Below are 23,710 nucleotides of genomic sequence, written 5' to 3'. Positions count from 1 at the left end.
ATTTATGAAATAAACATGTTGTGTGTTGTCGTGCTTAAAGATTAAGTATTAGTGGTTATTGAAAAAAACAAAAAACTTGGAAAGCAATAACTAGTGATGGCAGCCAATTCAAATGAACCAAACCCCATATGTGAGTTGCTTCAGATGGCTGCAAAGAGTGATTCATGCAGGGATCACGGCGGAGAGACAGACTGTGTTTGTTTGTCCTTCTCCCCACCCAGGCTAAAGAGGGAGAGCTGGCCATCATCAACCAGCTGCTCGAGGACCCCAAACTCACCTCCAAGAAGCTGCGCGAGATGAAGCAGTGGCACCACGAGCTGTTCCTAGACATCTGCGAGTTTAGCTCGGGCAACAACGGGGCAGCCGACCTCTCGCCTCTCGCCGCCCCTCTGATGACGCACACGCACTCCTTCATCGAGACCCACGTGTAGTATGGGTACCATGGAGACGGGGGAGGGGCTAACCCCCTTGCCTCTCCCCTACCCTCCCAGCCATAGCCTCTTAAGTTCACCTTTAAAACAGTTTCTTTCTCTTTCCCTTACACTCTTCTCTGTCTCTACTTTTTCTTTTCTTTCTGTTGCTCCACACCCAGCGTGACCGACCAACCAACCAACCACTGTAAGAAGTGTACATACAGTACTGAGTCCCAGCAGCTCCAGTGTGCATACTGTGGACCTCCACAGTCCGTAAAGCCCCAAAGGGTGCCTGATGCATGCCTGAAGAGAAAGTAGTATTCTTCCTCTTTTTTTTTTTTTGTCTTAGTTTGTCGAACTCAGTATAAATCTAGCTCAGTTGCGACCTTGATCATAATGAAAATGTATTTTTCTTTTGATTTCTTTAGGTTGTTTGGCATGTGGGAGGTTTGAGGCTGACTTATTTATTTATTCATCTGTTTTATTTTTTTCCAGATGGGGTGGGGTGGGGTGGGGGTGGGGGTTGGATATAGTAGCAATACAGAAGTAAAGCATTTCTGCCACAACACTGTACTTTTGTACGGAGCTGGATTCCCAGCTCCCTCTCCCTCCAGTATACTCTCCTTCCTTGCCTGCTCCTCTGACAGTGAACTCTCCCCAAGGACTCCTCTGCTGAATCCAAAATGAGTCTGGGTGTGAATCCTTCCAAACTTCTCACTGGAAGCCCCTGGACGCAGGCAACCGCCCTGCGCATCAGTCAGCGTGGAGAAGAGAGAAAGACCTTAACGATTGCTTACTGTAGAAGTAGCCACTGTCAAAAAAGTCCACAGACACAACAAAAACTGTGACGTATTCTTGTGAATGCAATCTTTTTTGCGATTCTGTGTATGTGTGCAGAATCGGAGAGAGATTCTTTCGTTCGTTTGTTGTTTTAGTTTGTTTATAGAAAAGTAGAAAAATTTGAAAACAAATACTTAGAAAAAAAGAGAAGTAAAAAGAAAACAGAGAACTTAAAAATAGTACAGCTTTTTTTGGCTTGAGAGGTTACCTGTTGCTTTAAAGTGCAGACGAACTTCGGTCATGGACTGCGGGTCGAGACAGGAACGCTCCCGGGCGGTCCCAACCTTTCTCTCCACCACCTAGGTTTGTTTCTTCTGTCTGAAACAGAGTTCTCAACACCATCATGTCGTTGGAGACTGACACACCTATCGGTATTTGTGTTTTCATCAGCAGAAGCTCAGAGATTATTCCAGTGTGCGGTAGCCAGTGTTGGATAACATAGTAGCATGTTAGCTGGTACATGCGGTAAGGAAGAGCGACAAATGTCTTGCTGCATCTTGCTATAGAGGACAGGACAGGATGCACTTGAAGAATGCACTTTCTATATAACTGTCACTCTGTCACAGGGTCTGTCTTTACACGGCCAAACTCTGACTGCTAAACAATCTAAAGATACCTATACTAGCTTATTTACCAGAGATTCAATGTAAGAGTCGTGTACAGTCTATCAGAAGAGAAAATATATAAAGAATGCATCAAATTTTATTTATGTAACATATGTAAGTATACAGACTATGAACATGATCTACTATATACCAGTGTTATGCAGAGTGCCCAAATTAATCAAAATAGATAAGTGCAGATGACTGTAAATTAGACTGATTATAAAGTTGTTGCCAAGAAGAAAGCCTATTGGATGCAAATACCATGAAGCAAATGTAGCACATAACTGTAGAGGAAGGGAGTTCTGTTGAGTCGTACACTTTTACATAAAAAGGGAAAGGCCAAGGTTGTGTTTTTAATGAACCATAATGTCTGATCTTTTAGGGGTGTGAGTATTGAAATGATGTGAGTCTAGTTAATTAGACATTCAGAGGTCCAGCCGTTACTGTAAGCATGATACGTTCGGTATTAATAAGGGTTTGCACTGATCCAGGAGAACAACACAGTAAAATTCCACTTTTCTGCAGTGGACATCAGAAGGACGTTCTGGTTTCTTTGACGCTGGCCATTGTGTGAGACTGCTTGAGACCTGTTTTGTGAGAGTAAACACAGACAGAGGCGTAAGAAGGTGCCACGCAGCCTATGCCAACTGGAAAAGGGTGGCATCCTCCCGTGTGAATATCGCCAACTAGGCATGAAACCTTTGCTGTGTTATTTATTTTTTATTTTTCTGGGTTTAACTAATCCATTGCCACGGACAACTGAGAGAGAGAGAGAGAGATGATGATGATCGTAAAGCGTACAGTAGCCTACACACTTCAGCAACGAGAAAAAGTTGAACCACTGATTTATTCGTTTTTGGGCGTTCTCATTTTTTTAAAGAAAGCACATCTCTATGTGTCGTTGTGTTACCGCACCACTTGTCTTTAATGACCTGTTCAAGTTCTCCTCAGGCTTCAGGTTAATCTGCAACAAAATGTATTTCTGGATATACGATCTATCACTGCTGCCTCGGTCTGCACACCTCTTCCTCATCAATACCGTAGTTTACTGCTCTGTCTGTTTTACTTTAAACCGAGTTACTCTGAGCTTCTGATCTGGCGGTAGAAATTATGTGGATTGTAACATTGCGTTTAGGACACAGGCCGCCATGCTCTTGTTTCTCTCCAACTTTCCGAATGGGATTCCACTGTGTGTTTTTCAGAGGTCGTGACCTCTTGGTACACTGCACAGATGTGTAAGATGTAAGTTGCACTGCGACATTAAAAAAAGGAACATATTGCTCTTTTTCAAGGATATTACTATAGCTAACTGTTATACTGTACATTAACTGAAGAGAAGATATACAGAAAAAAAACAGAAAAAAGAAAGTGACATTTATTCTTCGTAGCCTTTTTTGGTTTCATATACAGTAAACAAATATTATATATCTATATAATAAATACTGATTGTAAACCTCAGTTGTAAGACTTCAATAAATGAAATTTCTCTGCACTATGACCGGATGATTTTGTTTTGGAATGGCTCTGCCTCTCCACTGTTCTCTGCTCTCTCTCTCTTCTGTCTGTCTACTTTTAACATGTTCATGGAGCATCTATACTGTGATACACACACACAAACACACACACGATCACTATCATTATCTTCCACACCATCAAACTGGACAAATGACCAGTGTTGTCCACCCGCTTTTTCAGTTATTTGACTGGAAAGAGAATGTCTACGAATAACATCAAATCAATATTTACCTAAATGTTTATAAATGTAAACATATATTTGGATCAGTAATTTGCTGAATCCCAGGCTGCAGTCACAATTGCTGAAAGGCATGGATGAGGTCCTAATATGCCATCTACTGGCCAAAAACAAAATGGATACACAAATGAACATTTTGTTATCCTATTTCAGTTTGCTTATGGTATCAAATATCTTCACATTTGGGGGTATTTTTGGTTAGCCACTTTTAGCAAAAGACGATTTGCTTCACATTAATCTGCTCTTGTTAATGAAGGTTGAGGGCTATGCCTCTCTTTTGTGTTAAAGTTAGTGACCACTGGGTGGCGCTCAATACTCATGTTTAGGTAAGAAAAGGAACCTCTGGCTTTGGTAAGCTCTTGTAAATGCCATAGTTATCAACTGCTCATAGGCTTGGCTTTGTACTTTATTATGTTTGCCTGCCTTCTTCATTTACTGTAATTCACACAGCTGCTATGCGGGGGAGTTTGGTTTCCTTTTCAAGAGCAGACAGAGTTATCTGAGACTGATTTGGCAAAATTCTTTCAAATCAGTGGTTTGCACAAGCATATGAAAGTTGCTCCTACATTCGGCATAGACAAACAGCAGTAGGCTCTTTAACTGAGTAACTAACTGACTATCTAGTTTCACTAGTTTAGCAAACCATGTCAGAAAACTGCAATGATCCATTCACACATCACAATTTTATCATAATTCAATCAAATGCAAACTGCCTTCCTTGGTTTTGCATAAATGCTATAGCCATTAGTGAAATCGGTGTTTTTTCTTCACTATAGACAAATGACATATTTAGCTACTGTTTGTCTTCTGATCTGTGTGGAGGATACATCAGACAGGCGTCACAAAAACATTGGGGTTTTCCCCAACATCTTGCACTTATGATTCACTGTCAACAGAGAAGCCTTTCTTAATGTCACAAGTTCTTTCCAGATTGCCTCCTATCAAATGAGTCAAAAAGGACTGGGTGTAGGATAGGGGGTAGTGCCATCAGCTCACAATATAAATCAGTCTCAAGTCATTTGTTTGGTGGCAAACCACAAAATGCACTGTAGATGATATGTTCTCGACAGAAGTCGAGTTTTCTTGCTTTCTTAAAATGCCGTTAGAAGGGGATTTTTTTATGTGTTTTCATTAGACCGGGAACTCGCATGCTATGTGAGTATATGTGATATAACAGCAGTGAGCCCACATCCATAGATGAGCTTCACTGCATTATTTTGTCACTATATGTGACCTGTTCTATGTCATGAATTACAATCCAACACACTAAGCATATTTACCAATCAAAGCACACATTATTGATGCAAACACCAAAGCATTTATTTCCTATTTTCTGTAATCAATTTCACATTTATCAAGTAGACTAGGTAAATAGGTACAAAACAAAGAATCTACCATTCAAGCATATTGCAAGGGTCCAGAGACAAAGATTGCAAAGAAATATTTTCATGAAAAAAAAAAATTGTAGGCCTACTTTCTATTTTATGATCTGGACCACCTGTCTCCGCAAAATCATGGATCATAAAGACTTATAACCATTTTATGTCATTTCTATGATCTTCACTACATACAATTGATAAATTAGGCTACTACTTCTCTACTCGTCTCTATCTCTACTGTCACTACTTTAAATCACTGATTAAGGTGGCTAGTGCACTGATATGAGTAGCCTACTGAGCTATTTAGTTGTCTCTAACCTGTCACCAGTATTTCACCAGTAATTCAACTGTCCAGTGATAAAGTCTTTGTCAAGTATTGCAATGTTTGCTATGCCTATCGCCAGGACTTTGCATTGAATGTTGACGACCGATGGCTGTAATAATACCTTAGATTTATATAGCGCTTTTCTAAGTACCCAAAGACGCTGTAGATTGCAATCCCCATGGGATTAGACGTGTAGGTCCCAACTGACATGAATACAATACTTGGAATGCAGGACAAGGAATACAGAGAGCTACAAATATATATATATATATATATATGAGACGTAAAATAAAAAGAAACAAACAAACAAAAAAAATCCTGTGAAACCAAGTTGTATGTTGACATGACATTATTGCTCATAATATTTAATAGCAGGGACCAAGTAGTTGCGCTTTTTTTTGCCGCTGCATGACGGATAATTGTGAAAGTAAAAGAACAGGACGAAGAGTGGGTCACTGGTAACACGTTCTGGCCCCTTCAGTCATATTCGTCACGTCATCGTGAACTGTCCCCTCCTTGTTGCCGTACTGCAACTGTCTGACTAGGATTGTCATGTCACCTAAGGTGAGAGTAGCTCTTGTGTAGGAGATGCACTAACTATAGTTTATCTTATGACCTATTATTCCGGCATCTTAACGTGTCATAACGTCACATACAGTTTTGTTGTTTTGATATGTTGAAGTTGTTTCATATTAAGATGTAATGGTCTTATGGTGAAAGGTTAATCTCTGAAGACAACATAACAGTGAAACTGTTAGCTCCTTGGCTAACAAGTTACTGTTCTGGCTTAGGACAATAATGTTAGCAAGACAGCATGCTAACTGGCTCGCAAACTAAGGTTGTTTCTTTTCCACTACTATACTGGCCAAGTTAGTCAAGTCAGTTACAGAGAGGTTGTGAAAACGTATCGTCTTGAGGGTGCATAAGACTAGCTAAGCTATAACTGAGTTCGCTAGCTAACGTTACTAATGTACCCTTGTCACTTTGCTAGCTCGCAAGCTAACTTTACAAGCAAAGCAAGGTGACAAACAGGTGTTACTGGAGTTAATTTCAACTGGGAATGAGCGTGGGCATGTGACCTTATTTGAAAGTAGATATGGCACGGATTCGAAACATGGGGAAACGCACAAATTAATTATTGTGTGGTGTGTTATAAGAAAAGATTGAGTATTTTTGGGCGAATTAAGAATACGCAGGGTACTCTAAAATTCAAGCATAGGCTACAGGAGGAAGCTCATTACAAACGTCCATGTTAACTTGGGAGATAATTGTGCTCACATTTAGGCTAAAGATTTCATCTCACTTGCCTCAAGTTAGCAGTAGCCCACCCATCCAGCAGACTTGCAGTGTTTAAATCATGTAATTTACTTACATGTAAACATACATTGGTATAATTGTCTACGAAATGCAAATATTTTAATAAACATGCACACATTTGCAGAGTTTTGTTTTGCTTTCCCCACTTTGACGAGTCAGAGCTTTGTCACAGCTGGTTGGAATAAGTAAACCACGTTGTGGTCTCTCGTCCCCAGTTGAAATAAACCCCAGCACCGTAACACCTGCCTCGTCTCCCATATGAAGTTATCAGAAGCATAGTATATTTCTCTGTTGATAGCCTAGCTGATATATGATTATATGGTTTCACGTTATTTAACACTCACACAATTAGTCAACCAAATTACAGTGGGTCATATACTTTAAACTTGGCTATACAGTAAACAACATTCAGCTAAGAGACCAAAAGATGCGTTGTCTGACAATTGGCACAAGCATTTCTTACCTAACGTTAGCCATCTCAGATGAACACCTTAATCAGCCAAATTGTAGAAGCTGTCATTATTTGCCTAATGATATACCGAAGTCCTTATAATGTCTCTGGATATAATATACTCCGCTTGTGTTTGCAACATTTTAGGTTGTGAAGTTTCTGGTAGTCCCTGCAACAGCTGTCTTCGGGATTGCCTCTATCCGGGTGCATGCCATGGGGGGAGCACATGTGGAGGGATTACTGACCCAACAACAGGTAACACTAACCAATTAGCTCTGTAGCTAGTCCTATCCTTTAAAATGAACCAATTATCCTTAGAAGTCGCAAAATGCAAGAAAATGACTTTTTTTGCCGCCAACCCACCAGTCAACTGAACTTAGAACTTTCATAATTATATGAAGTAGCTGTTGTGTTTATAAATTAAATTGATTGTTTATAACAAATTAGCTGTCTAGAAGTCGTCAGGCCTTAAAAATATAGTCCAAAATTCTTATTGATGTTTTTAGTTGAAAATTAGCAATGTGAAATATTGAACTCAACCATGCTCAATGATGCGGTCTTTAGAGTTCATGTGTTGCATGAAGAGGCCGAACAGATAGGAAATTAGACTTTTCAGCTTCCTATTGTTTCGCACAAAAGAATAGTTTGCATATATTATTTATATTTTTTGTGCAAATGGACACATCATGTTTGCATTATATTCACTCTGATGGGCTGTCAGCAACCTTTTTACTATCATTGTCCATGCATGCTACCTCACTTACTACACGCTTGAACAAAGATACATGCACCGCATGACCGGATGCCTTCTCAGTGAGAGCAGAGACCTGTGCATAAAATGTACAGAGTCAAAAGGACAACATTGCCTCAAAGAAAGATAGTAGTTTTCCATAGGAAAATGAGTCTCGGCTAACTAGGGATAGTGGGCTCAAAATTCATAATGGTTTAGCTTGGAAAATAGTATTTTAACATTCACAAAATGATAATGTTAGCACTAGTGCTTTCTGCTGTTTGCTTCTGAAAAATGCTGCCTGTGGCAGCTGTTATTTTTTTTTATTGTCACACACTAATTGTGATATAAAGCTGGCAGATAACAATCTGCTAGTGGAATCTGCTAGTTTGTAAACTATATTGTTACAGTCATATCTGTGCTGAATATGAAGCCTCATCCGCTGTCCTTAGGCTGAACTGTTGAACCTTTGCTGCAGACCTCACTAGCGATTTGCCGCCTCAGTCAATACCGATAGCAAGCTGCTTATCTGCAGCGCTTCACAGTCGTCTGCTAAGCCCAGCACCACCTCTGTTATTTCTGGTTTGAGTCCGCCATGACATCAGTGCATTATCTCTACATTATCAGAATCTCCGATAATCGGTTGTTTTTTCGGAGCACTAAATCCAATACTCCGTGTAACATGTCAACATCAGTAAACAGAATGAAGGGACGTTGTGTGTAATTTCAAATGCTTAATAATGAGGTATTCACATACTTTGCAGTGTGCATACCACATCTTATGACTCAACATTCACTCTCTCTCTCTCTATCATTCTTCAACAGCTGTCCATCTACACACCCGTGCCACAAAAGAAGTTTCACTATGTGGATGAACAACCAGGTGCACTCCAAAGTGCCCTTGGGACAGTAAGGCAACAGCTGCAGTCTTACCTGCGGGCTGTCAAGGTAAACACACCTACAATATAGAACTGTCCCTCAAGTACATATTGTGTACTTCACTTATCATTTGATATGCATATAATCCGTTTGGTTTAGTCACGAGTCAGTGAAGAGAAGGAAACAAGCCAAAAGGAAGATTTAATAATCATTTCAGCATTTCCTGCGTTACAGACTCAGCGTTTCATTTATGGTTCAAAGGTCAAAGGTTGCTCTTCTTTTTCATGTTTTGCGTAAGCATGTTCTGTTATGACACTTTTCTGGCACTCACTAGAAACTGACATTTGCCAGCTGTTTGAAGAATCACAGTCCAATAAGTTCTTCTCAGAATGTACATATGCAACGCTGCTGATTTTAACGTTTTTCAACAGTTGCTGTTCCGCTAGGCAGTTATCACTTTGAAAATGTAATCCTATTATTTTCGGACTGCTTTCTGACGTCTGTTTTCCTTTTGAAGTACAAAAAAAGAAAAGGTTGCCGTTAGTGGAAAGAAATTGAGAGAATGTAGATATTGAGTCATTTCCTGTTGATATAGCTGGCAGTTGAGCTCTCTGTAAGCTCTATAAAGTACCTCTGTAAAGTCCCTTGAGATAATGTTGATCGGTAATGGTCCCATATAAATATATATATTTGAAATGGCTTGAATTGAAAGGTCATGATAAAGATAGAATATGGAGTAAAAGAGTGTGTGTGTAGAGGGGATAATGGAAAAAGATGGATAATCGGCCTTGAACAGGAGCCAAGCTGAGCAGGTACACATAGAGCTGTGTGGATGCACTCAGACAGGCTTCAGGGAGAAACTCATTCTAAATGACTGAACAGAGAAGCTGAGAAGCATTCAGCCATTAGAAGCTGTTCCACAATCCTGTGTCTGTGGTATTCCATTTCCTTTAATGTCGTTGAGCTGAGGCTGTTATTCACGTTTTTACACACATGTATACACACACGGGCCAAAATATAAATACATCTTTATAAGAAATACATGACTTGTTTTCATTTATAGGTGAAAGCCCATTTTTGAAGGCTGATAGAGAGGAGAGTCGGTGTGGACTTTTTAATTTGGCTCTTTAGATTAGACCTTACTCCATACAATAATAGGTCAAAGGTCATATGTCGCTTCAACAGCTGTTGGAGACCTCAGTAAAAATCAGTGCAGCATGGCTTTGGTTTTGCATTGAGGCGTGATAGCAGAAGATGTTTTCACTCCCACACAGGTATGGCTCGGCCTCAGCACCAGTAAGTGTAGATGTGGTCCGAATCTGACTGTAGACCTTCCTGCTGACAGCTCTGTGTCTCTATCCATTGTCCTCACAGAGAAAGAAACATTCAGTGGAGCATGAGATTGGAGCATTTTTTTTTAATTTTTTACGAATGCAGGAAGAGCCTGCTTTGCTTTGTTCTGGTTGACCGCTTATTAGCTTAGCAACAACGGGTCAAATACTTGTATAATTCATTCCAGATACCAGCAGTATGAGATGTGCACAGCATATGAGATGAAAATCCGCCAGAAGGCTTCTGCTGAAAGCTCTGTAAAGGTTGCCTGTATCAGAGAGAAAATAAGAAAAGATAGATTGCTGTACTTGTGGCTGATGCCCGTTATTTTGTGGAAAGATTCTCGGCTTTGCCGTCGTTCCCCTGATAGCAATCATGGGCTGCTGACATGAAATGACACGAATGGACCTGATCGGAGCTGACAGCACAAGCGATATTCCGCTTTTGTGTTTCATTACTTGGTCGTTCGTTTTTTTTGCTGTTGTTCATCCAGCTGCGCTTTGGCACCTGGAGCAAGATTGATGGAGAATTTGATTATGATCTCCAGCATAATCTCCATCATTATTCTCTCCCCCCGCAGGGTTCCTTACTGTCGACAAAACTTAGAGTTGGGAACATCTACCATGCTGGAGAAGGTGAGTGTACATTTCCTTATGTGATTAGTGACATTTCTATCAGATTATGCAGCTGCCATATCTTGTCCTATGAGGCCATCACTTTTGTGAATCTTATATGAGGTATAACATTGGTTTCACTATCAGGCGGCTTCACTGACGTATGCCTAAAATGTAATAGATAAAGATGTGTCACTCGTGTGTGTGTTTGTGTGTGTCCAGATGTTTACCACTACCTTAAGGACCCTCCTCCGGGGTTTTTGCCCAGAGTGGGCGTCATCACAGGGGCAGGCCTGACTGGCTTGATCCTGGCCAGGAGAGGTAACTATGACCACACAGCACATGAAGTGACCCCTCCACACCACTCCACCCTCATGGGGGTCAAACAAGTCCATCTCCTGTTAATGTGTGCTTGTTTATGGCCATTCACCAAATTTGTGGCTTCCTTATGAGGATGCCACAAAACACAAGACGATGAATATGAACTAAAAAGGACACAAGTACGTAAACATAAATCTGATACGTGATCTAAAACCACAGGTTCGTCTTCACTTCAAGGCAGAACGTGATAACGAACTGACAAACTCTAAAAACCTTTCATCTCAAAGACAAGCTTGTTGTCTTGTGTGGCTTCCCTCTCAGCAGACCCAAGTGTTTCCTCTTCTTTTTTCCCTTCTCTTCCTCTCTCTCTCTCTCTTTTCTCTATCTCCCCTCCCCTACTCCCTCTCTTCTCTCCTCCCCTCTCTCTCTCTCTCTCTCTCTCCCTCTCAGGCTCTCGCCTCAGGAGGCTGCTGTTGCCGCTGGGTCTGGCCTCTCTGGGGGCTGGCGTCTGCTACCCGGCCCATTCTCTGGCATTCCTCAAGGTGAGCAAGTAGAGTCGTTTCCCCATCACCCACACCGCATAGCATGGAGCCTCCTTATGTTATCTTCTACAGTCCTGAGGGTGTACATGGCCTCCGTAACTCTCTGGCTGACCCTGTTCTTCACCACCACTTCGGACTCTTTTTTTTTTTTTTTTTCTTTCTATGTGGTTCTTCTTAGCAGGGGGGTTTCAGTCGGCCCTCGTGTCATTTCACCTTACAGGAGGTGTTAAGTGACTTAATGTTTGGTCAGCCACAGCCTCATGTGTAGCACGTTCTCAGCTGCAATGTAGGACACTCGGTGAGAACACACGATGAGAATAGATAGACTTGCTTCTGTTGGAGGGTATGTGTGTGTGAGACTAACATAGAATAGAATAGAATAGAATATATTTATTTGTCATTGCACAAGTACAACGAAATTGAGGTAGCAGCTCTCAGACACAAAAACAATAAAAATATAGATTGAACATATATATATACATATAGCCCACTAGTTGTGAGCAAGACCTCAGATATCACAGTGAAGACATGGAGGAAGCCTGTCTGAAATCACATAGAAGCTCTGGTAGAAACCATGTCAGTCAGTCTTTACTCACACAGGGCCGCTGTTGGATGGTCTCTTTGTTTGAGTGAGCAGCAGGCCCGTGCTGACTCAATAGAGAGGAAAAATGAACAAAGCGCAGCAAAGCAAAGTTTCCTCGAGAACCACTGACAGGAAACTACACAGTTTGCGCTCCGCACAGCGCTGCGCTGCTTGGCGCTATTCACACCTCCGTCAACGGACAGCGCCCTGCGCTCCACAGCGCTCACTCCCCTTCTTTCCCCTCCTGGAAACTAGTTCAGTGAGAGAGACTCAACTAAAGTGAGTTTCCAAGAGAGGCTTCCAGAGTAAGCTCTCCAGTTTTCTGTCAGTGGCAGCTCGAAATGCCACCTCGCCTCGCGGCCTTCTGTCATGGTTACTTGAGTCGCAGGGCTTTACGCCGCCTTCTAGCCAGAAGCCTTTCGGCCTTGTCAGGTGTTGTGTTTACAAACTTTACCACAAAGATCGCAAACAAAACGTGAGACCAAAGCAGTGAGTTGTGTGAACAGAAACTGTTCCAAACGAGGCAGATGTGCGTGTGGTCGTGGGTTGAACTAGCCATCAGTGTGTGAAAGTCAGTTTGTCTGTACGTCAATTAATCTCTGTGTTGTGACAACCTAAAAGAAGCTGTGACTTTATTAAAACAGAAGTTCAATGTGCTTGTGGATGTGGTTGTGAGTGTGGCATCTGATGGCCTTCAGTGTGTGTGTGTGTGTGTCTCTTTGTGTTTCTCACGTTCTTTGTGAACATCACTGAGCTGTTTGTTTTGCCTCTGCAGGTGAGCGGTAGACAGGCCTGGTCTGCCTCGCAGTGGAGCGCCTCTGCCGTGAGCTCTCTGTGGAGAACAGAGCCGTCTGCAGCCCCCCCTGCACCACCACCACCACCTATCTCCCCCGCTGCAGACTCGCAGCGTTCACAGGTACTGGCGGTCTGGCGGAGGAGCGGCGTCGCCTCAACCACCCTCAGCTGCATGCAGGCTGACCCCCAGCCATCTCTCTACATTTTCCTTTTTTTTTTTTTTTTTCTCACCCTTTGTGTAGAGCGAGGGTTGTTTTTCACACACACCCTCTTCCTGTGAACCTTTGTGCCTGCCCCTGCCATGTCTTGTCTAGTTCTTTCTCTTGCTCTGTGCTGACAGAGAGAGAGGCTTGGGAGGATGATATGAGAAGCTCATAGCTGCTGCTCTGTAAAGGGTGTGTGTGTGTGTGTTCAGAAGCAGACAGACATATACAACTGCTTCTGGATTTAGTTCTGGACAGATGTTAGACCTCGTGATGAACCCTTAGCTCCTAGTAGGAGTAGACAATGGTCTAATAAATTGTTTTAGAATTAAATTAGTAAGTTCAGTTTACATGTCACCACCATTATGCGCGAGACTCAGATATGTTTCTCTGATTTGTTTGTCAGCAATATGAAGACACAGGGAAAGCCATATTTGTGAAGTGTTGCTTTTCCTCTCGTAGTGTATCACTGCTGATTGGATCTGTGTTTGTGTCCCTTCCCCCACAGGCCAGCAGGCCAGAGCCCCCGGCTCCATCTGGGCCTCCTGCGCCCCCTGCGTCTGACCCCCCCACAGGGGACACTACCCTCCCACGGTCCCCCGCTGCCCCTCAGGCTTCTGGGTCGGCACACGCTGTACCCACATCTAGGCCTGGAGCCCAAACGTCCCCCCCTGCTGGTAAGGCACATCACATCCACAACCTAGGAGCTTTGTCTGTGAGGTCTGTCTGCCTTTTTCATATGCAACAGACAAGTGGCCCAAATACTTACACATACACGACATCCCACTAGCCACTGTCAGGACCCAGCCCAATAGCCACTGTCAGGACCCAGCCCAATAGCCACTGTCAGGACCCAGCCCAATAGCCACTGTCAGGACCCAGCCCAATAGCCACTGTCAGGACCCAGCCCAATAGCCACTGTCAGGACCCAGCCCACTAACCACTGTCAGGACCCAGCCCACTAACCACTGTCAGGACCCAGCCCACTAACCACTGTCAGGACCCAGCCGTCACCATATACCTGAATAGGGACACACACACACGTACACATACACACACACACACGCACACACGCACACAGACAAATCTCAGCTTTGCAGTATTGGTCTGGGCAGTGTGTTTGTTTAAGAGCTTAGTGTCTAACTCTCCTGGTTGTCAGACAGACTGCGCTGGTGTCAGTGTCATAACATGCAGTCTGCACAGAAGCCGTGGGGAAAGCTCCCACTCTGTATCTCAGCAAATATCATCAGCTTTCACCCTGTCGGAGGGAAGCAGCCCCGCAGAAAGATTTACTGTTCACAAACTCTGCAGTGAGCAATACTGATCTTTTAAATAGACCTCTAGTGGAGCTTGTGTTCTGGCATTTTCTGTCAGGTGGACTGATGTTTATACAGTCACACAGTTAGTTATACAGTCACACAGGAGCATAGCACAGATCCTGGCCATTTTCCTTCAGCCCTCTGTGTGCACTCTGCCAGTCAGAGGACTAGGCTACGCAAGCAAGTTCCCAGCGTTGTGTGTGTGTGTGTGTGTAGTATAGTGACGCCACACATGGCCTATGTCTGTGTGTGTGAGTGTCTCTCTGTGTGTGTGTGTATAGAATGGTGACGCCACACATGGCCTATGTCTGCGTGTGTGAGTGTGTGTGTGTGTGTGTGTGTGTATCTGAGTTAATTTCTCTGTATGTCCTGTTCCAGGGAAGCCTGGCTTCACTGCCGACCCCCGTCTCATGGACTTTGGCCAGTCGAGCCCAGAGGATGCCGACCTCTACAGCACACGCGGCTGAACATGGCAGCATGGGAACACACACACACACAGACACGCGCGCATATGTGTGTGCGTGTGCCATTGCCATACTACTTACACACAGGACACACTCACTCACTCACTCAGACACACCCACACACACACAGACACAGATAGGCCATGTGTGCCATTGCCCTACTACATACACCCAGGACACACACACACACACACACACACACGTAGCAACAACAGTAAACTGACTCATTACAGTAGTCAAACACATGCATCCACTCACACACACACACACACTCACACACACACAAACCCAAATGCACACATACATATTAGGTGCTTCATCTTTAAATGGGACAAAGTCTACATTCAAATTCAAATGGCCTCTTGCCTATTTAGGTTGTGCTTGACAATCCATGAAGCTTTAATGCTATGCATTCAATGATGAAAGAAAATTGTTGCTTTAAATACAAAGCCATAAAGCTTTATAGTGTAATTTAACCATATTATGCATATGAGTGTAAGTATGTGTCATTTTAGCTTGGAATGGATAAAGAAGACCACAGGAAGTGCAGTCTCGCACATTAAGAAAGCAATGTTCTGTTCAGTCCTGTACTTTTCTAAAAAAGGAAGAACATGCACGCAATGAATTGCACTAAAATTAGCACTTACGAGTGTGTTACTATTGCCAGATGGACCTGGCTTAATGTATTTGTTAATGCCTTTTTTGAATTGGTTTTGTTGATTGGCTTCGCAGTGCAGATTTACGAAGTGGAGCCAAGTGAGTCGTCAGTGAAGAGAGCGACTCTGTGTGCCAAACAGAAGGCACCTTCGTGCTTATCCAGTAATTGTTTGTTTCAAATAGAGTATATTTCTGATAAATATATACTTGCCTTTGAAATGTATTAATCTGTGTGAAGAGTGTGGAAGATTACCACACACACACACACACACACACACACACAAACAAACAAACAGACAGACAAACAGAGGTCTCAACCAGGTGAATTCTTATTGCCGTCTGCTCTGTCTCTGTCATATTCTGTGTCAATCAGTGCTTTGTATTCATAACTCATCGTGCTTGAATGCCTAATGCCAAAACAACCTTTCATATAGATAGGCACCAGCGTGGAATTATATTTCTCATGGTTGCACCATATCTCTGAAGGCCTTTGGACTCTGCAGGGGAATTCTTGTCTGGAATTTCTGGGAATGCCGGGGAAGTACACAAGCCAAAACAGCTGGGCTCTTCTTTACCGGCATTATAGACATTCTTCCCGTACTGTCACTTGTGCCAAAATGCCAATTGCGTATTCTGTTTGGAAATTCCATGTTGTGTAATACGTAGGCGAGCTTCATCATCTTTCACGGTAGTCTCCTTTGATTATTAGTTGTGACGGAAAGACAATTTTCCACCCATTTCTTGTGTAATAGAGCAAAATAGATCTCAGACCAACCCCTACTCTGAATTGCCTTTTTTCCCCTCCTTTGGCACTGCCAAATTAAAGTCTGCTCCCCTCATCAACTCCTTCAGTGCCTAAACGGACTGTTAATCTGACCACCCCTCCGTAGGGAAACGGGCATCTTTGACTGGACCTTGAGGCTGTGTCTTGTCCTGTTTGGCACTTAATGTCCTGAACTGTGCTGTTCTGTACTTTTCATCAAGCAAGCTAATAGTGTGTGACAGTGAGGGAGGACTTGACTTGAACCAATGACCATGAAGAATGCAGTGTGGTGACAGGAAGTTGGTTGAGTGGCCGTTGTGTGAGCAGTGTTGCCTTGGCCTCCGTCACCCCAGTCCCGTCCTCCCTGTGTGTCTTCTTAACTGGACCCACCCCCCCCACACACACACACACACACACGCACACACTGGGGAGAGACATTGGCGTTGCTCAAGTGGTGAGACTCTTGCTGCTGAAGTTCTCAGGACGATTAGGAGTTCTTAGATGTGAGACTAGCCCGAGTACGTGTTAGGGGAATAGGATGCATCCGTGAACTAATTCAATTAAATTCAATTTTATTTATTTAGTGCCAAAACAATAAAATTGTCTCAAGATGCTTTACATAACCCAGGGCCTGAACCCCCTCAGAGCAAGCACAATGACGACAGGGGCAAGGAAAAACTCCCTGTTAATCAGGAAGAAACCTTTAGCAGAACCACGGCACATAAGGGGGAGCCCATCTGCTTGAAGCTGGATCTACTTGGTTGGAGAATGCTAGGGTTGTACTGCACATGTAGTGCGTTACTACTTATAACCGTCATATGGTGATCTTTTTCCCCTCGCATATTTTGTCACGTCTCGCAATCTGGTAACATCATCTGAAAGTGTGAGCACTGTTGGCTCGGATTAAAATGTATGTCAAACTTGACCTCTGATTCACAGTCTGTGTCAGTATTTGCCAATTCACCACAGTCCCAGACCAGTTTAACACATGTTTCTATTTATCTTCAGTCTTTAATGGCCCCCATAAAACAGCCCACCCTACAAATGGTTGGTTTTAAAGTCCACAGGATGTTCTGGGGTCAGTGTGACCTCAGAGAGAGGGTGAAGTCCCTAACGGTCGGTTGGGCAGACGTCTTGGGTTGTAAAAGGAGATGGCTGTAAAGAAGGAGACGTTAGCCTCCTCGACAGGGATCCATTCCCATCACTGCAACTCCTTTCTTCTGCAATTCTAGACGCAGGTTCAGTCTATGGCTGTCTTTATCTACGCATGATCAGCCTTCTGAAATAATGAGGTCTAACTGCGTAAATACACAGGGCCTACTTTCATCCCATCCAAATAAACGTACATACTGAACTTGAATCTCTCTCTTCCTTCACACACACATGAGTATCTGTTGTATCCTCCCGTAGTCCTCCCTGTGAGGGCCACATTGCTCGCGGGGTCGAGCGTACGACTGCCTGCCAGAGAGGACGAGAGAGAGAGACAGAGAGAAAACAAACAACTCTTATCACCAATAAAAAGCCAAACAGACTTCAGAGATTACGTAAGCAGCTCCCACTCCACAGCCCCAGGATCCCTGCTTTCCCACAGCACCCGCCGGGGTCAGCGTGATAAGCCAGCGGGGAGGGGCCCGATCGGAGCGGGGGCGAGGGCCCGGTCCACCACTCCGCTCTAGACCAGAGGGCAGTTCAGTGGCCTTGTTACCCCTCCAGCTCCATCAACCCCATCGTTCCCCCGACCGTTCACTGCTATCTCTGGAAGCTTCCGGACCACCGCATTCAGGCCTATTGGGGCTTTTTGGATGTCCATGCACGGCTTGGGCATTGTGAGTTTCTGTTTTTAGTTTATTTGTTTACTTCGTTGTTTGTTTATTTATTTACTTCGACTTATTTACTTGTTCGTGTGGCTCGTGTTGATCAAAAGGACTCAAAGGTCATGGAGATATGTCTGTGCCGTTGATGTTTTTCTGTGTGTGTGTGTGTGTTCCTTTTTCCTTCTCATTTTTTGCCTCTGGGGTTTTAGGCTCTTAATGTCTAATCCCGTTGTGTATTGGAGAGTGCACATATTGATTTCGTCACAGCTTGTCGTGGTTTAGTGAAGTGGCTCCTCTCCCTCCTTGACAAAACAACAAGCGTCTAATGTGAGGCCAAGTCCTACAAACTACTGGACTGTGCCGTCGGCCTGTAACTTAATACACACATAGAGTTCACGTAAACAAAGTCCGTTCACCATCATGCCTTAATTCATTATTATGTACAGTATGGATCAGGAGTATGGGACAGATTGCAATGATCAGATGACCTTGCGGTTGATCTGAAAAAAGAGTTTGTGTGTCTGGCAGTGGTTGCGTAAACGCCTCTGGCAGGCCCAGAGTGTGTGCTGTGAGCTGTGTAGTACTCTGTGACCTGTGATCAGAGGGGCATATCTATGCAGGGAGAGGGAATGACGTGCCTTACCCACCATACTTAACCATGTCAGCCAAGCAAGGCGGTGTTGCACAAACATCTGCCTTTATTCAATTCTATCCATGTGTTTTCAGTTGTGTGACGACGTGTGGGGTTCTTTGGGGTTACTTGGAAGCGAGGATGCAAGATTAAGATCATGTTGCGTAAGGTTGGGTTGGTTGTTGTAGTTAGTAGGAAAATTCCACCAGCAATAACATTAGCATGTGATTTTGACTGAGATGGATCTCCGTCATGATAAGTCCTCTGCATGTATTTAGGAAGTGACATCTCCATTGTGAGCGCAGCCTTTTGACCAACACCAGTGGTGCAACAGGAAGTTCTTAAAAGATGGTGTTGAGATGGCTGTCTCTATTACAGGATTCTGAATCTGTACACATACTGATTGAGTTTCACTTCAAATCTTTTTTTTTTCACACATTATGACAAGATGATGATGTGTGTTTGAGTTTGTCAACACAGTTCATATAAACGTCTTCACATCTGTCGAAAGCATGAAGTGCATGTTGAAACAGTTTAAACTGTGTTTTCTTTGACATAAAGCAGTCAGTGGGCCTATTCCCATCATTTGATCTGCCCAGTGGGTCGGTCGTCATTGATCAAAGACTGGTGAGAAGGTAAACATTTCACTCATTAAAACTGCACAGTCCCACCAGCAGCCCGTTATCTGAAGACCATTCTGTCCTCTCCTCTATAGCCAGACGAACCTCAGATCCCCAGGGATTCTTTCCATCTCCAGACCTCTTACTCTCGTTCTGCTCTCTGTAGTTTAACTCTCTCTCACACTCCCTCTCTTTCTCACTCCCTCTCTTTCTGTGTACTCTCTCTAACAATCACTACTTTTGCTACATCTTTCCCTCTCTCTCTCTCTCTCTCTCATCTCTTTGTGTTCTTCTGATCTCTCTCTCTCTCTCTCTTCTCTCCCCTTCTCTCACTCTGCCTTGTCTTTGTTTCTCTTACTTTTCACTCTTTCAAATTTGGAAAATAGAAAATACATTTCTTTTCCCATTATGGTCACCCATCCCAGAGATGTCAGTGTAATAGCACACATGTTGCGTATGGAGACAGAAGCGCGGCTGTAACTAGTTAGATGGACAAGATAACGAGCCTGCAATGACCATGACATTCCTTTGACACATGCTGATTTGATATTTCCTGGGCACAAGTCTCTCTCTTCCTCTCTCTCTCTCTCTCTCTCTTCCTCTCTATCTCTCTCTCTTCCTCTCTATCTCTCTCTTTCTCTCTCTGTCTCCATTTCTCTATCTCATCTCACGCACACACATACGCAGACTCGCATTCTTCTAATTGTGAGTGTTGTTCATCTGCAGGAATATCACAAACCATGAGGTTTGTTCACTCAAATGTGCACACACACACACACACACATTCACTTTCACATACATTTGCACATATATACATGCATACGCACATATGTGTGTCTGTGTGAACTCATGACTCATGGCTTGTGACACACACACACACACACACACACACACAGACGCAGGGGGTATAATAGTGTTTTGGGGGGGCACTGGGTGAAAAGATACTGAAACTCTGCTCACAGCTCTTGTTTGGCTGTTGTCCACCCAGACCGTTAACAGAGGGAGAGAATTCCCACTAGGAGGACCCAGGCAGTATAAAAGCCAACAGGGGGTCTGCCACTATCCAGTCCGCCACTGGAAGACCAGCCGCACACTGCCCCCGAGACACACACACTCACCCGGCAGGGATTCCTCGGAGGTAATAGACTTCACAGATGAGTGTGCACAGCAAGTTGTTCATTTCATTTCGTTTCATGTTCGCATGACTCTAACTTTCATTTCTGGCTTGTGGTGTACATACCTATTTGCTTGCATGGGTACTCACTCAGACATAGTCGGTGAATGTCTTAACTTGTGATTGTGATAGAAAGAAACATTTGAAAACTAGCTTTATAAACTCTGGTTGTTATATTTGTGTATTGAAATATAGAACTCTGTATATTTAACTATTTTCATTAAGGTCACTAACACTATTTAACTGCCTTAGTTAATTTGAACATTGATTAAAATCATGTGTTGGGTTGCTTAACATCAACTTCAACATTAATGAACATTTTTAATGCATGTAAATATATGCATATGATTTCCTGTCAATCCAAAAACCACAGTTAATGCTGAACTCAACAATGCAATGCAAATCATAATCATGGACACTAAAAACATTATTTATATATTTTATGTACGCAAAGTTGTTTTTTATATGTAATGTTTAAGTCTTTGGTTTTAAAGTATATTCATTTAAAAAAAGATACATTTGGTAAGAATGATGGAATTCATAATAAGAGTAATGCAAATGCAATGGTTTTCCCCATTTTCTCATAAAAAATGTAAATGACTTCAGGAGCTAGTGTCTATATGTAGGTAGTGCTTATCTGTGTGTGGAGTGGAGTGACTATGTGGAGGAAGGGGTTAACCTCAGCACCATGGGACACTCGAGCAGAAATAACTCCATTCCGTCTGCATGTGGAGCCTCTCTGCTTGCCGTCGCAGCATGAACCTCCTAAATGTCGATAGCAGTTAGCCGCACAGCCTGGAAGAGTTGTTTACTTTACAACTCTGAAAATTAAAGTCGCTGAACTCGGATGAACCCCGAGCTGACATGTCCTTCTGCCTTCTTTTCTCTTCTGCAGAGCCAGGATAAAAAAGACGGGAAAACGGGACAGACGGACAAGGACAGACGTTCACCATGGCCACTCTGATCATCGTCAACGACTCCTTCGGGAACGTGTCGATCTACGACGAGGTGACGCACGACGACGCGTCGTGTCACCACGTGCCCCCGCCGGAGCACCAGAACAAACTCATCCCGGCCATCTATGCGCTCATCTTCATCTTCGGCACCGTCGGCAACGGTCTGGTGCTCCTGGTCCTGTGCCGCAGCCCGGGCCGCCGGACGGTGGCCAACACGTACATGTTTAACCTCGCGCTGTCCGACCTGCTCTTCCTGCTCAGCCTGCCTTTCTGGGCCGTCTACTACGCGCTGGACTACCACTGGCCCTTCGGGAGCCTCATGTGCAAGGCGTGCAGCGCCGCGCTCACGCTCAACATCTACGCCAGCATCTTCTTCATCACCTGCATGAGCATCGACCGCTACCTGGCCATCGTGTTGCCGCTACGCTCGCAGAGCCGCCGCCACCTCTGCCAGGCGCGAGTGGTCAGCGCCGCGGTGTGGCTGCTGGCGGGCTGCGCCGCCGTGCCCGCGTTGGCGCTCCGCGACACCTGGGAGATCGAGCAGCAGGGCGTCACCGCCTGCGTGCTGCTGTACCCGAGCGACGACTGGGTGGTCGGGCTGGCGCTCGCCAAAAGCATTGTGGGTTTCCTGGTGCCGCTGGTCGTCATCGTCACCTGCTACGTCGGGATAGGGCGCCACCTGCTGGGGGCGACGGGGGCGGGCGCCGGGCGCGGCCTGGACAAGAACTCCGGTAACGTGGACCACGTGCTGAAGATGGTGGTGGCGGTGGTGCTGGCCTTCTTCCTGTGCTGGTTCCCCTTCCACACGGTCACGCTGCTGGACGTCATGCACCACCTGGGGGCGCTGCAGGGCTGCTGGGTGCGGCGCGCCGTCGAGACGCTGCTGCCCTTCACCAGCTGCCTGGGCTTCTCCAACAGCGCCGTCAACCCCTTCCTCTACTGCTTCGTGGGGAACCACTTCCGCGAGCAGCTGGGCAGACGCTGGGGGGGGCAGGGCCCTGGAGGAGGTGGGGCCAGCGGGGGCGGGGCCTCGCAGCAGAAGAGGGGCTCCTTCAGCACGCGCCTCAGCTCCCTCTCGCGCAAACTCAGCGACCTCAAGGACCTGGGCTTCCCAGAGGCCGAACCGGTCTGACATTCCATAATAAGAACAGGCAGTGTGTGTGTGTGTGTGTGTGTGTATGTGTGTGTGTGTGTGTGTGTGTGTGTGTGTGTGTGTTTGGGTGTGAAAGCATTGATGGTGATATGTGGTGGGATGGGGGGCAGGGGGTGAGTAGAGGTGCTCTTGCTGCGGATGGGACGTTGGTCTGACATCCCATAATTGAACACGAGGGAAGTGATGTGTGTGTGTGTGTGTGTGTGTGTGTTTGAGTGTGCTGGGGGGTCACGGATCACGGAAGACGAGTGGAAAACCAAGGACAAGTCGTCCTTAGAGATGGCCAGAGGTGTGACATCCCATAATTAAGCTACGGGGCCTGACGCGGAGCAGAGCGAATGCGGGCGCGGTCCCCTCCGCAGCCATCGATCCTGCGCCAGCTAACCTCTATTTTATCACCTAGGCCTTATGGGGATTAATGTCCTGAAAACGCGCTGTTCTCTTAAGATTGATTGCAGACAGTCCGGCGCGAGAGGACCCGGCACTAAGCCAGACTACTCTGGCGTAACCTCAGAATAACACCCCGGAGTTTGACCTCGTTTAGAAGGGATTTGTACGGACAGGCGTCAAGCCCATGGATAGACTCGTAAACCCTGGGGGTTTAAAACTAGTTGGACTCATTAACCGGATATGTTAATAAGCTTTATTCTACCACTCAGCACTGGCTGAGGCTTTTTTACAAGCAGTTGTAGCTCAAACTGGTCTTTCTTGTGAGCACCGGCACGTTATACTTGGCACTGGTTGGTGCCACTAAGGGGCGCTCCAGAATCTGTTCCGTGACCGGCCAGTGCTCACATGAATGGCCAGTTTGAGCTACAACGCCCTCTCAGTTTTTCTTTAGTTGACACTGATGGTAAGCATGACAATCACTGAGTTCTGAGTAATAAAACAAGCAGACTCTCCACAAGCCAACTGTGTGTATCTGCAGTCTCTATCTTTCTCTCTATCTTTCTCTCTCTCTCTCTCTCTCTCTTTCTCTCTCTCTCTCCGCTTGTGACTGCACAGGAGGTATTTACAAGATGGCATTCCTGTAAGTGGTGTGACCAATCAGATGAAGGGAAAACAGATGGGATTTTT

The 23,710-nt window shown here is 44.6% G+C and overlaps 3 protein-coding genes across 6 annotated transcripts in view; all 3 read left to right on the top strand.

Annotated features, from left to right (window-relative positions):
• LOC105906216 (connector enhancer of kinase suppressor of ras 2-like) overlaps positions 1–3,350 on the top strand; it is a 104,391-nt gene extending 101,041 nt beyond the window's left edge. The window contains exon 25 of the mRNA XM_042702806.1: positions 222–3,350. Within this exon, the coding sequence (XP_042558740.1) occupies positions 222–431 (210 nt within the window). The 3' untranslated portion in view covers positions 432–3,350. The remainder of the gene's footprint in view (positions 1–221) is intronic.
• A 2,235-nt stretch (positions 3,351–5,585) lies between these two features.
• The window catches only part of LOC105906323 (MICOS complex subunit Mic27), a 30,457-nt gene continuing 12,332 nt past the window's right edge, over positions 5,586–23,710 (top strand). For 2 of the 3 annotated variants that reach the window (XR_004165952.2, XR_004165953.2), the window contains exons 1-9: positions 5,586–5,879; positions 7,231–7,338; positions 8,639–8,761; positions 10,605–10,659; positions 10,861–10,959; positions 11,410–11,501; positions 12,860–13,000; positions 13,591–13,759; positions 14,780–15,067. Coding sequence is in view for 1 of the 3 variants with exons in the window: in XM_012834447.3 (XP_012689901.2) it covers positions 5,868–5,879; positions 7,231–7,338; positions 8,639–8,761; positions 10,605–10,659; positions 10,861–10,959; positions 11,410–11,501; positions 12,860–13,000; positions 13,591–13,759; positions 14,780–14,868 (888 nt within the window). In the remaining 2 variants the exon portion in view is untranslated. Of the gene's footprint in view, positions 5,880–7,230; positions 7,339–8,638; positions 8,762–10,604; positions 10,660–10,860; positions 10,960–11,409; positions 11,502–12,859; positions 13,001–13,590; positions 13,760–14,779; positions 15,727–23,710 lie in introns of those variants that run through there. The other variant, XM_012834447.3, reaches the window with a different exon arrangement.
• LOC105906217 (type-2 angiotensin II receptor-like) lies at positions 17,940–23,540 on the top strand. 2 transcript variants are annotated; one of them, XM_031586900.2, is made up of 3 exons: positions 17,940–18,111; positions 20,339–20,488; positions 21,420–23,540. In XM_031586900.2, the coding sequence occupies exon 3, from the start codon at positions 21,476–21,478 to the stop codon at positions 22,610–22,612; it is 1,137 nt and encodes a 378-aa protein (XP_031442760.1). In that variant the 5' UTR covers positions 17,940–18,111; positions 20,339–20,488; positions 21,420–21,475; the 3' UTR covers positions 22,613–23,540. The 2 variants fall into 2 exon arrangements, with proteins under 2 accessions (XP_031442760.1, XP_031442761.1); XM_031586901.2 differs by lacking the exon at positions 20,339–20,488.

Source organism: Clupea harengus, chromosome 20 (assembly GCF_900700415.2).
Source record: "Clupea harengus chromosome 20, Ch_v2.0.2, whole genome shotgun sequence".
In the NCBI taxonomy this organism is placed as follows: domain Eukaryota; kingdom Metazoa; phylum Chordata; class Actinopteri; order Clupeiformes; family Clupeidae; genus Clupea; species Clupea harengus.
This window is presented reverse-complemented; position numbering and strand designations above follow the sequence as displayed.

Bases quoted from the DNA above. Each gene is read 5' to 3' on its own strand.
- LOC105906217 (XM_031586901.2), top strand. From the start codon at position 21,476: ATGGCCACTCTGATCATCGTCAACGACTCCTTCGGGAACGTGTCGATC.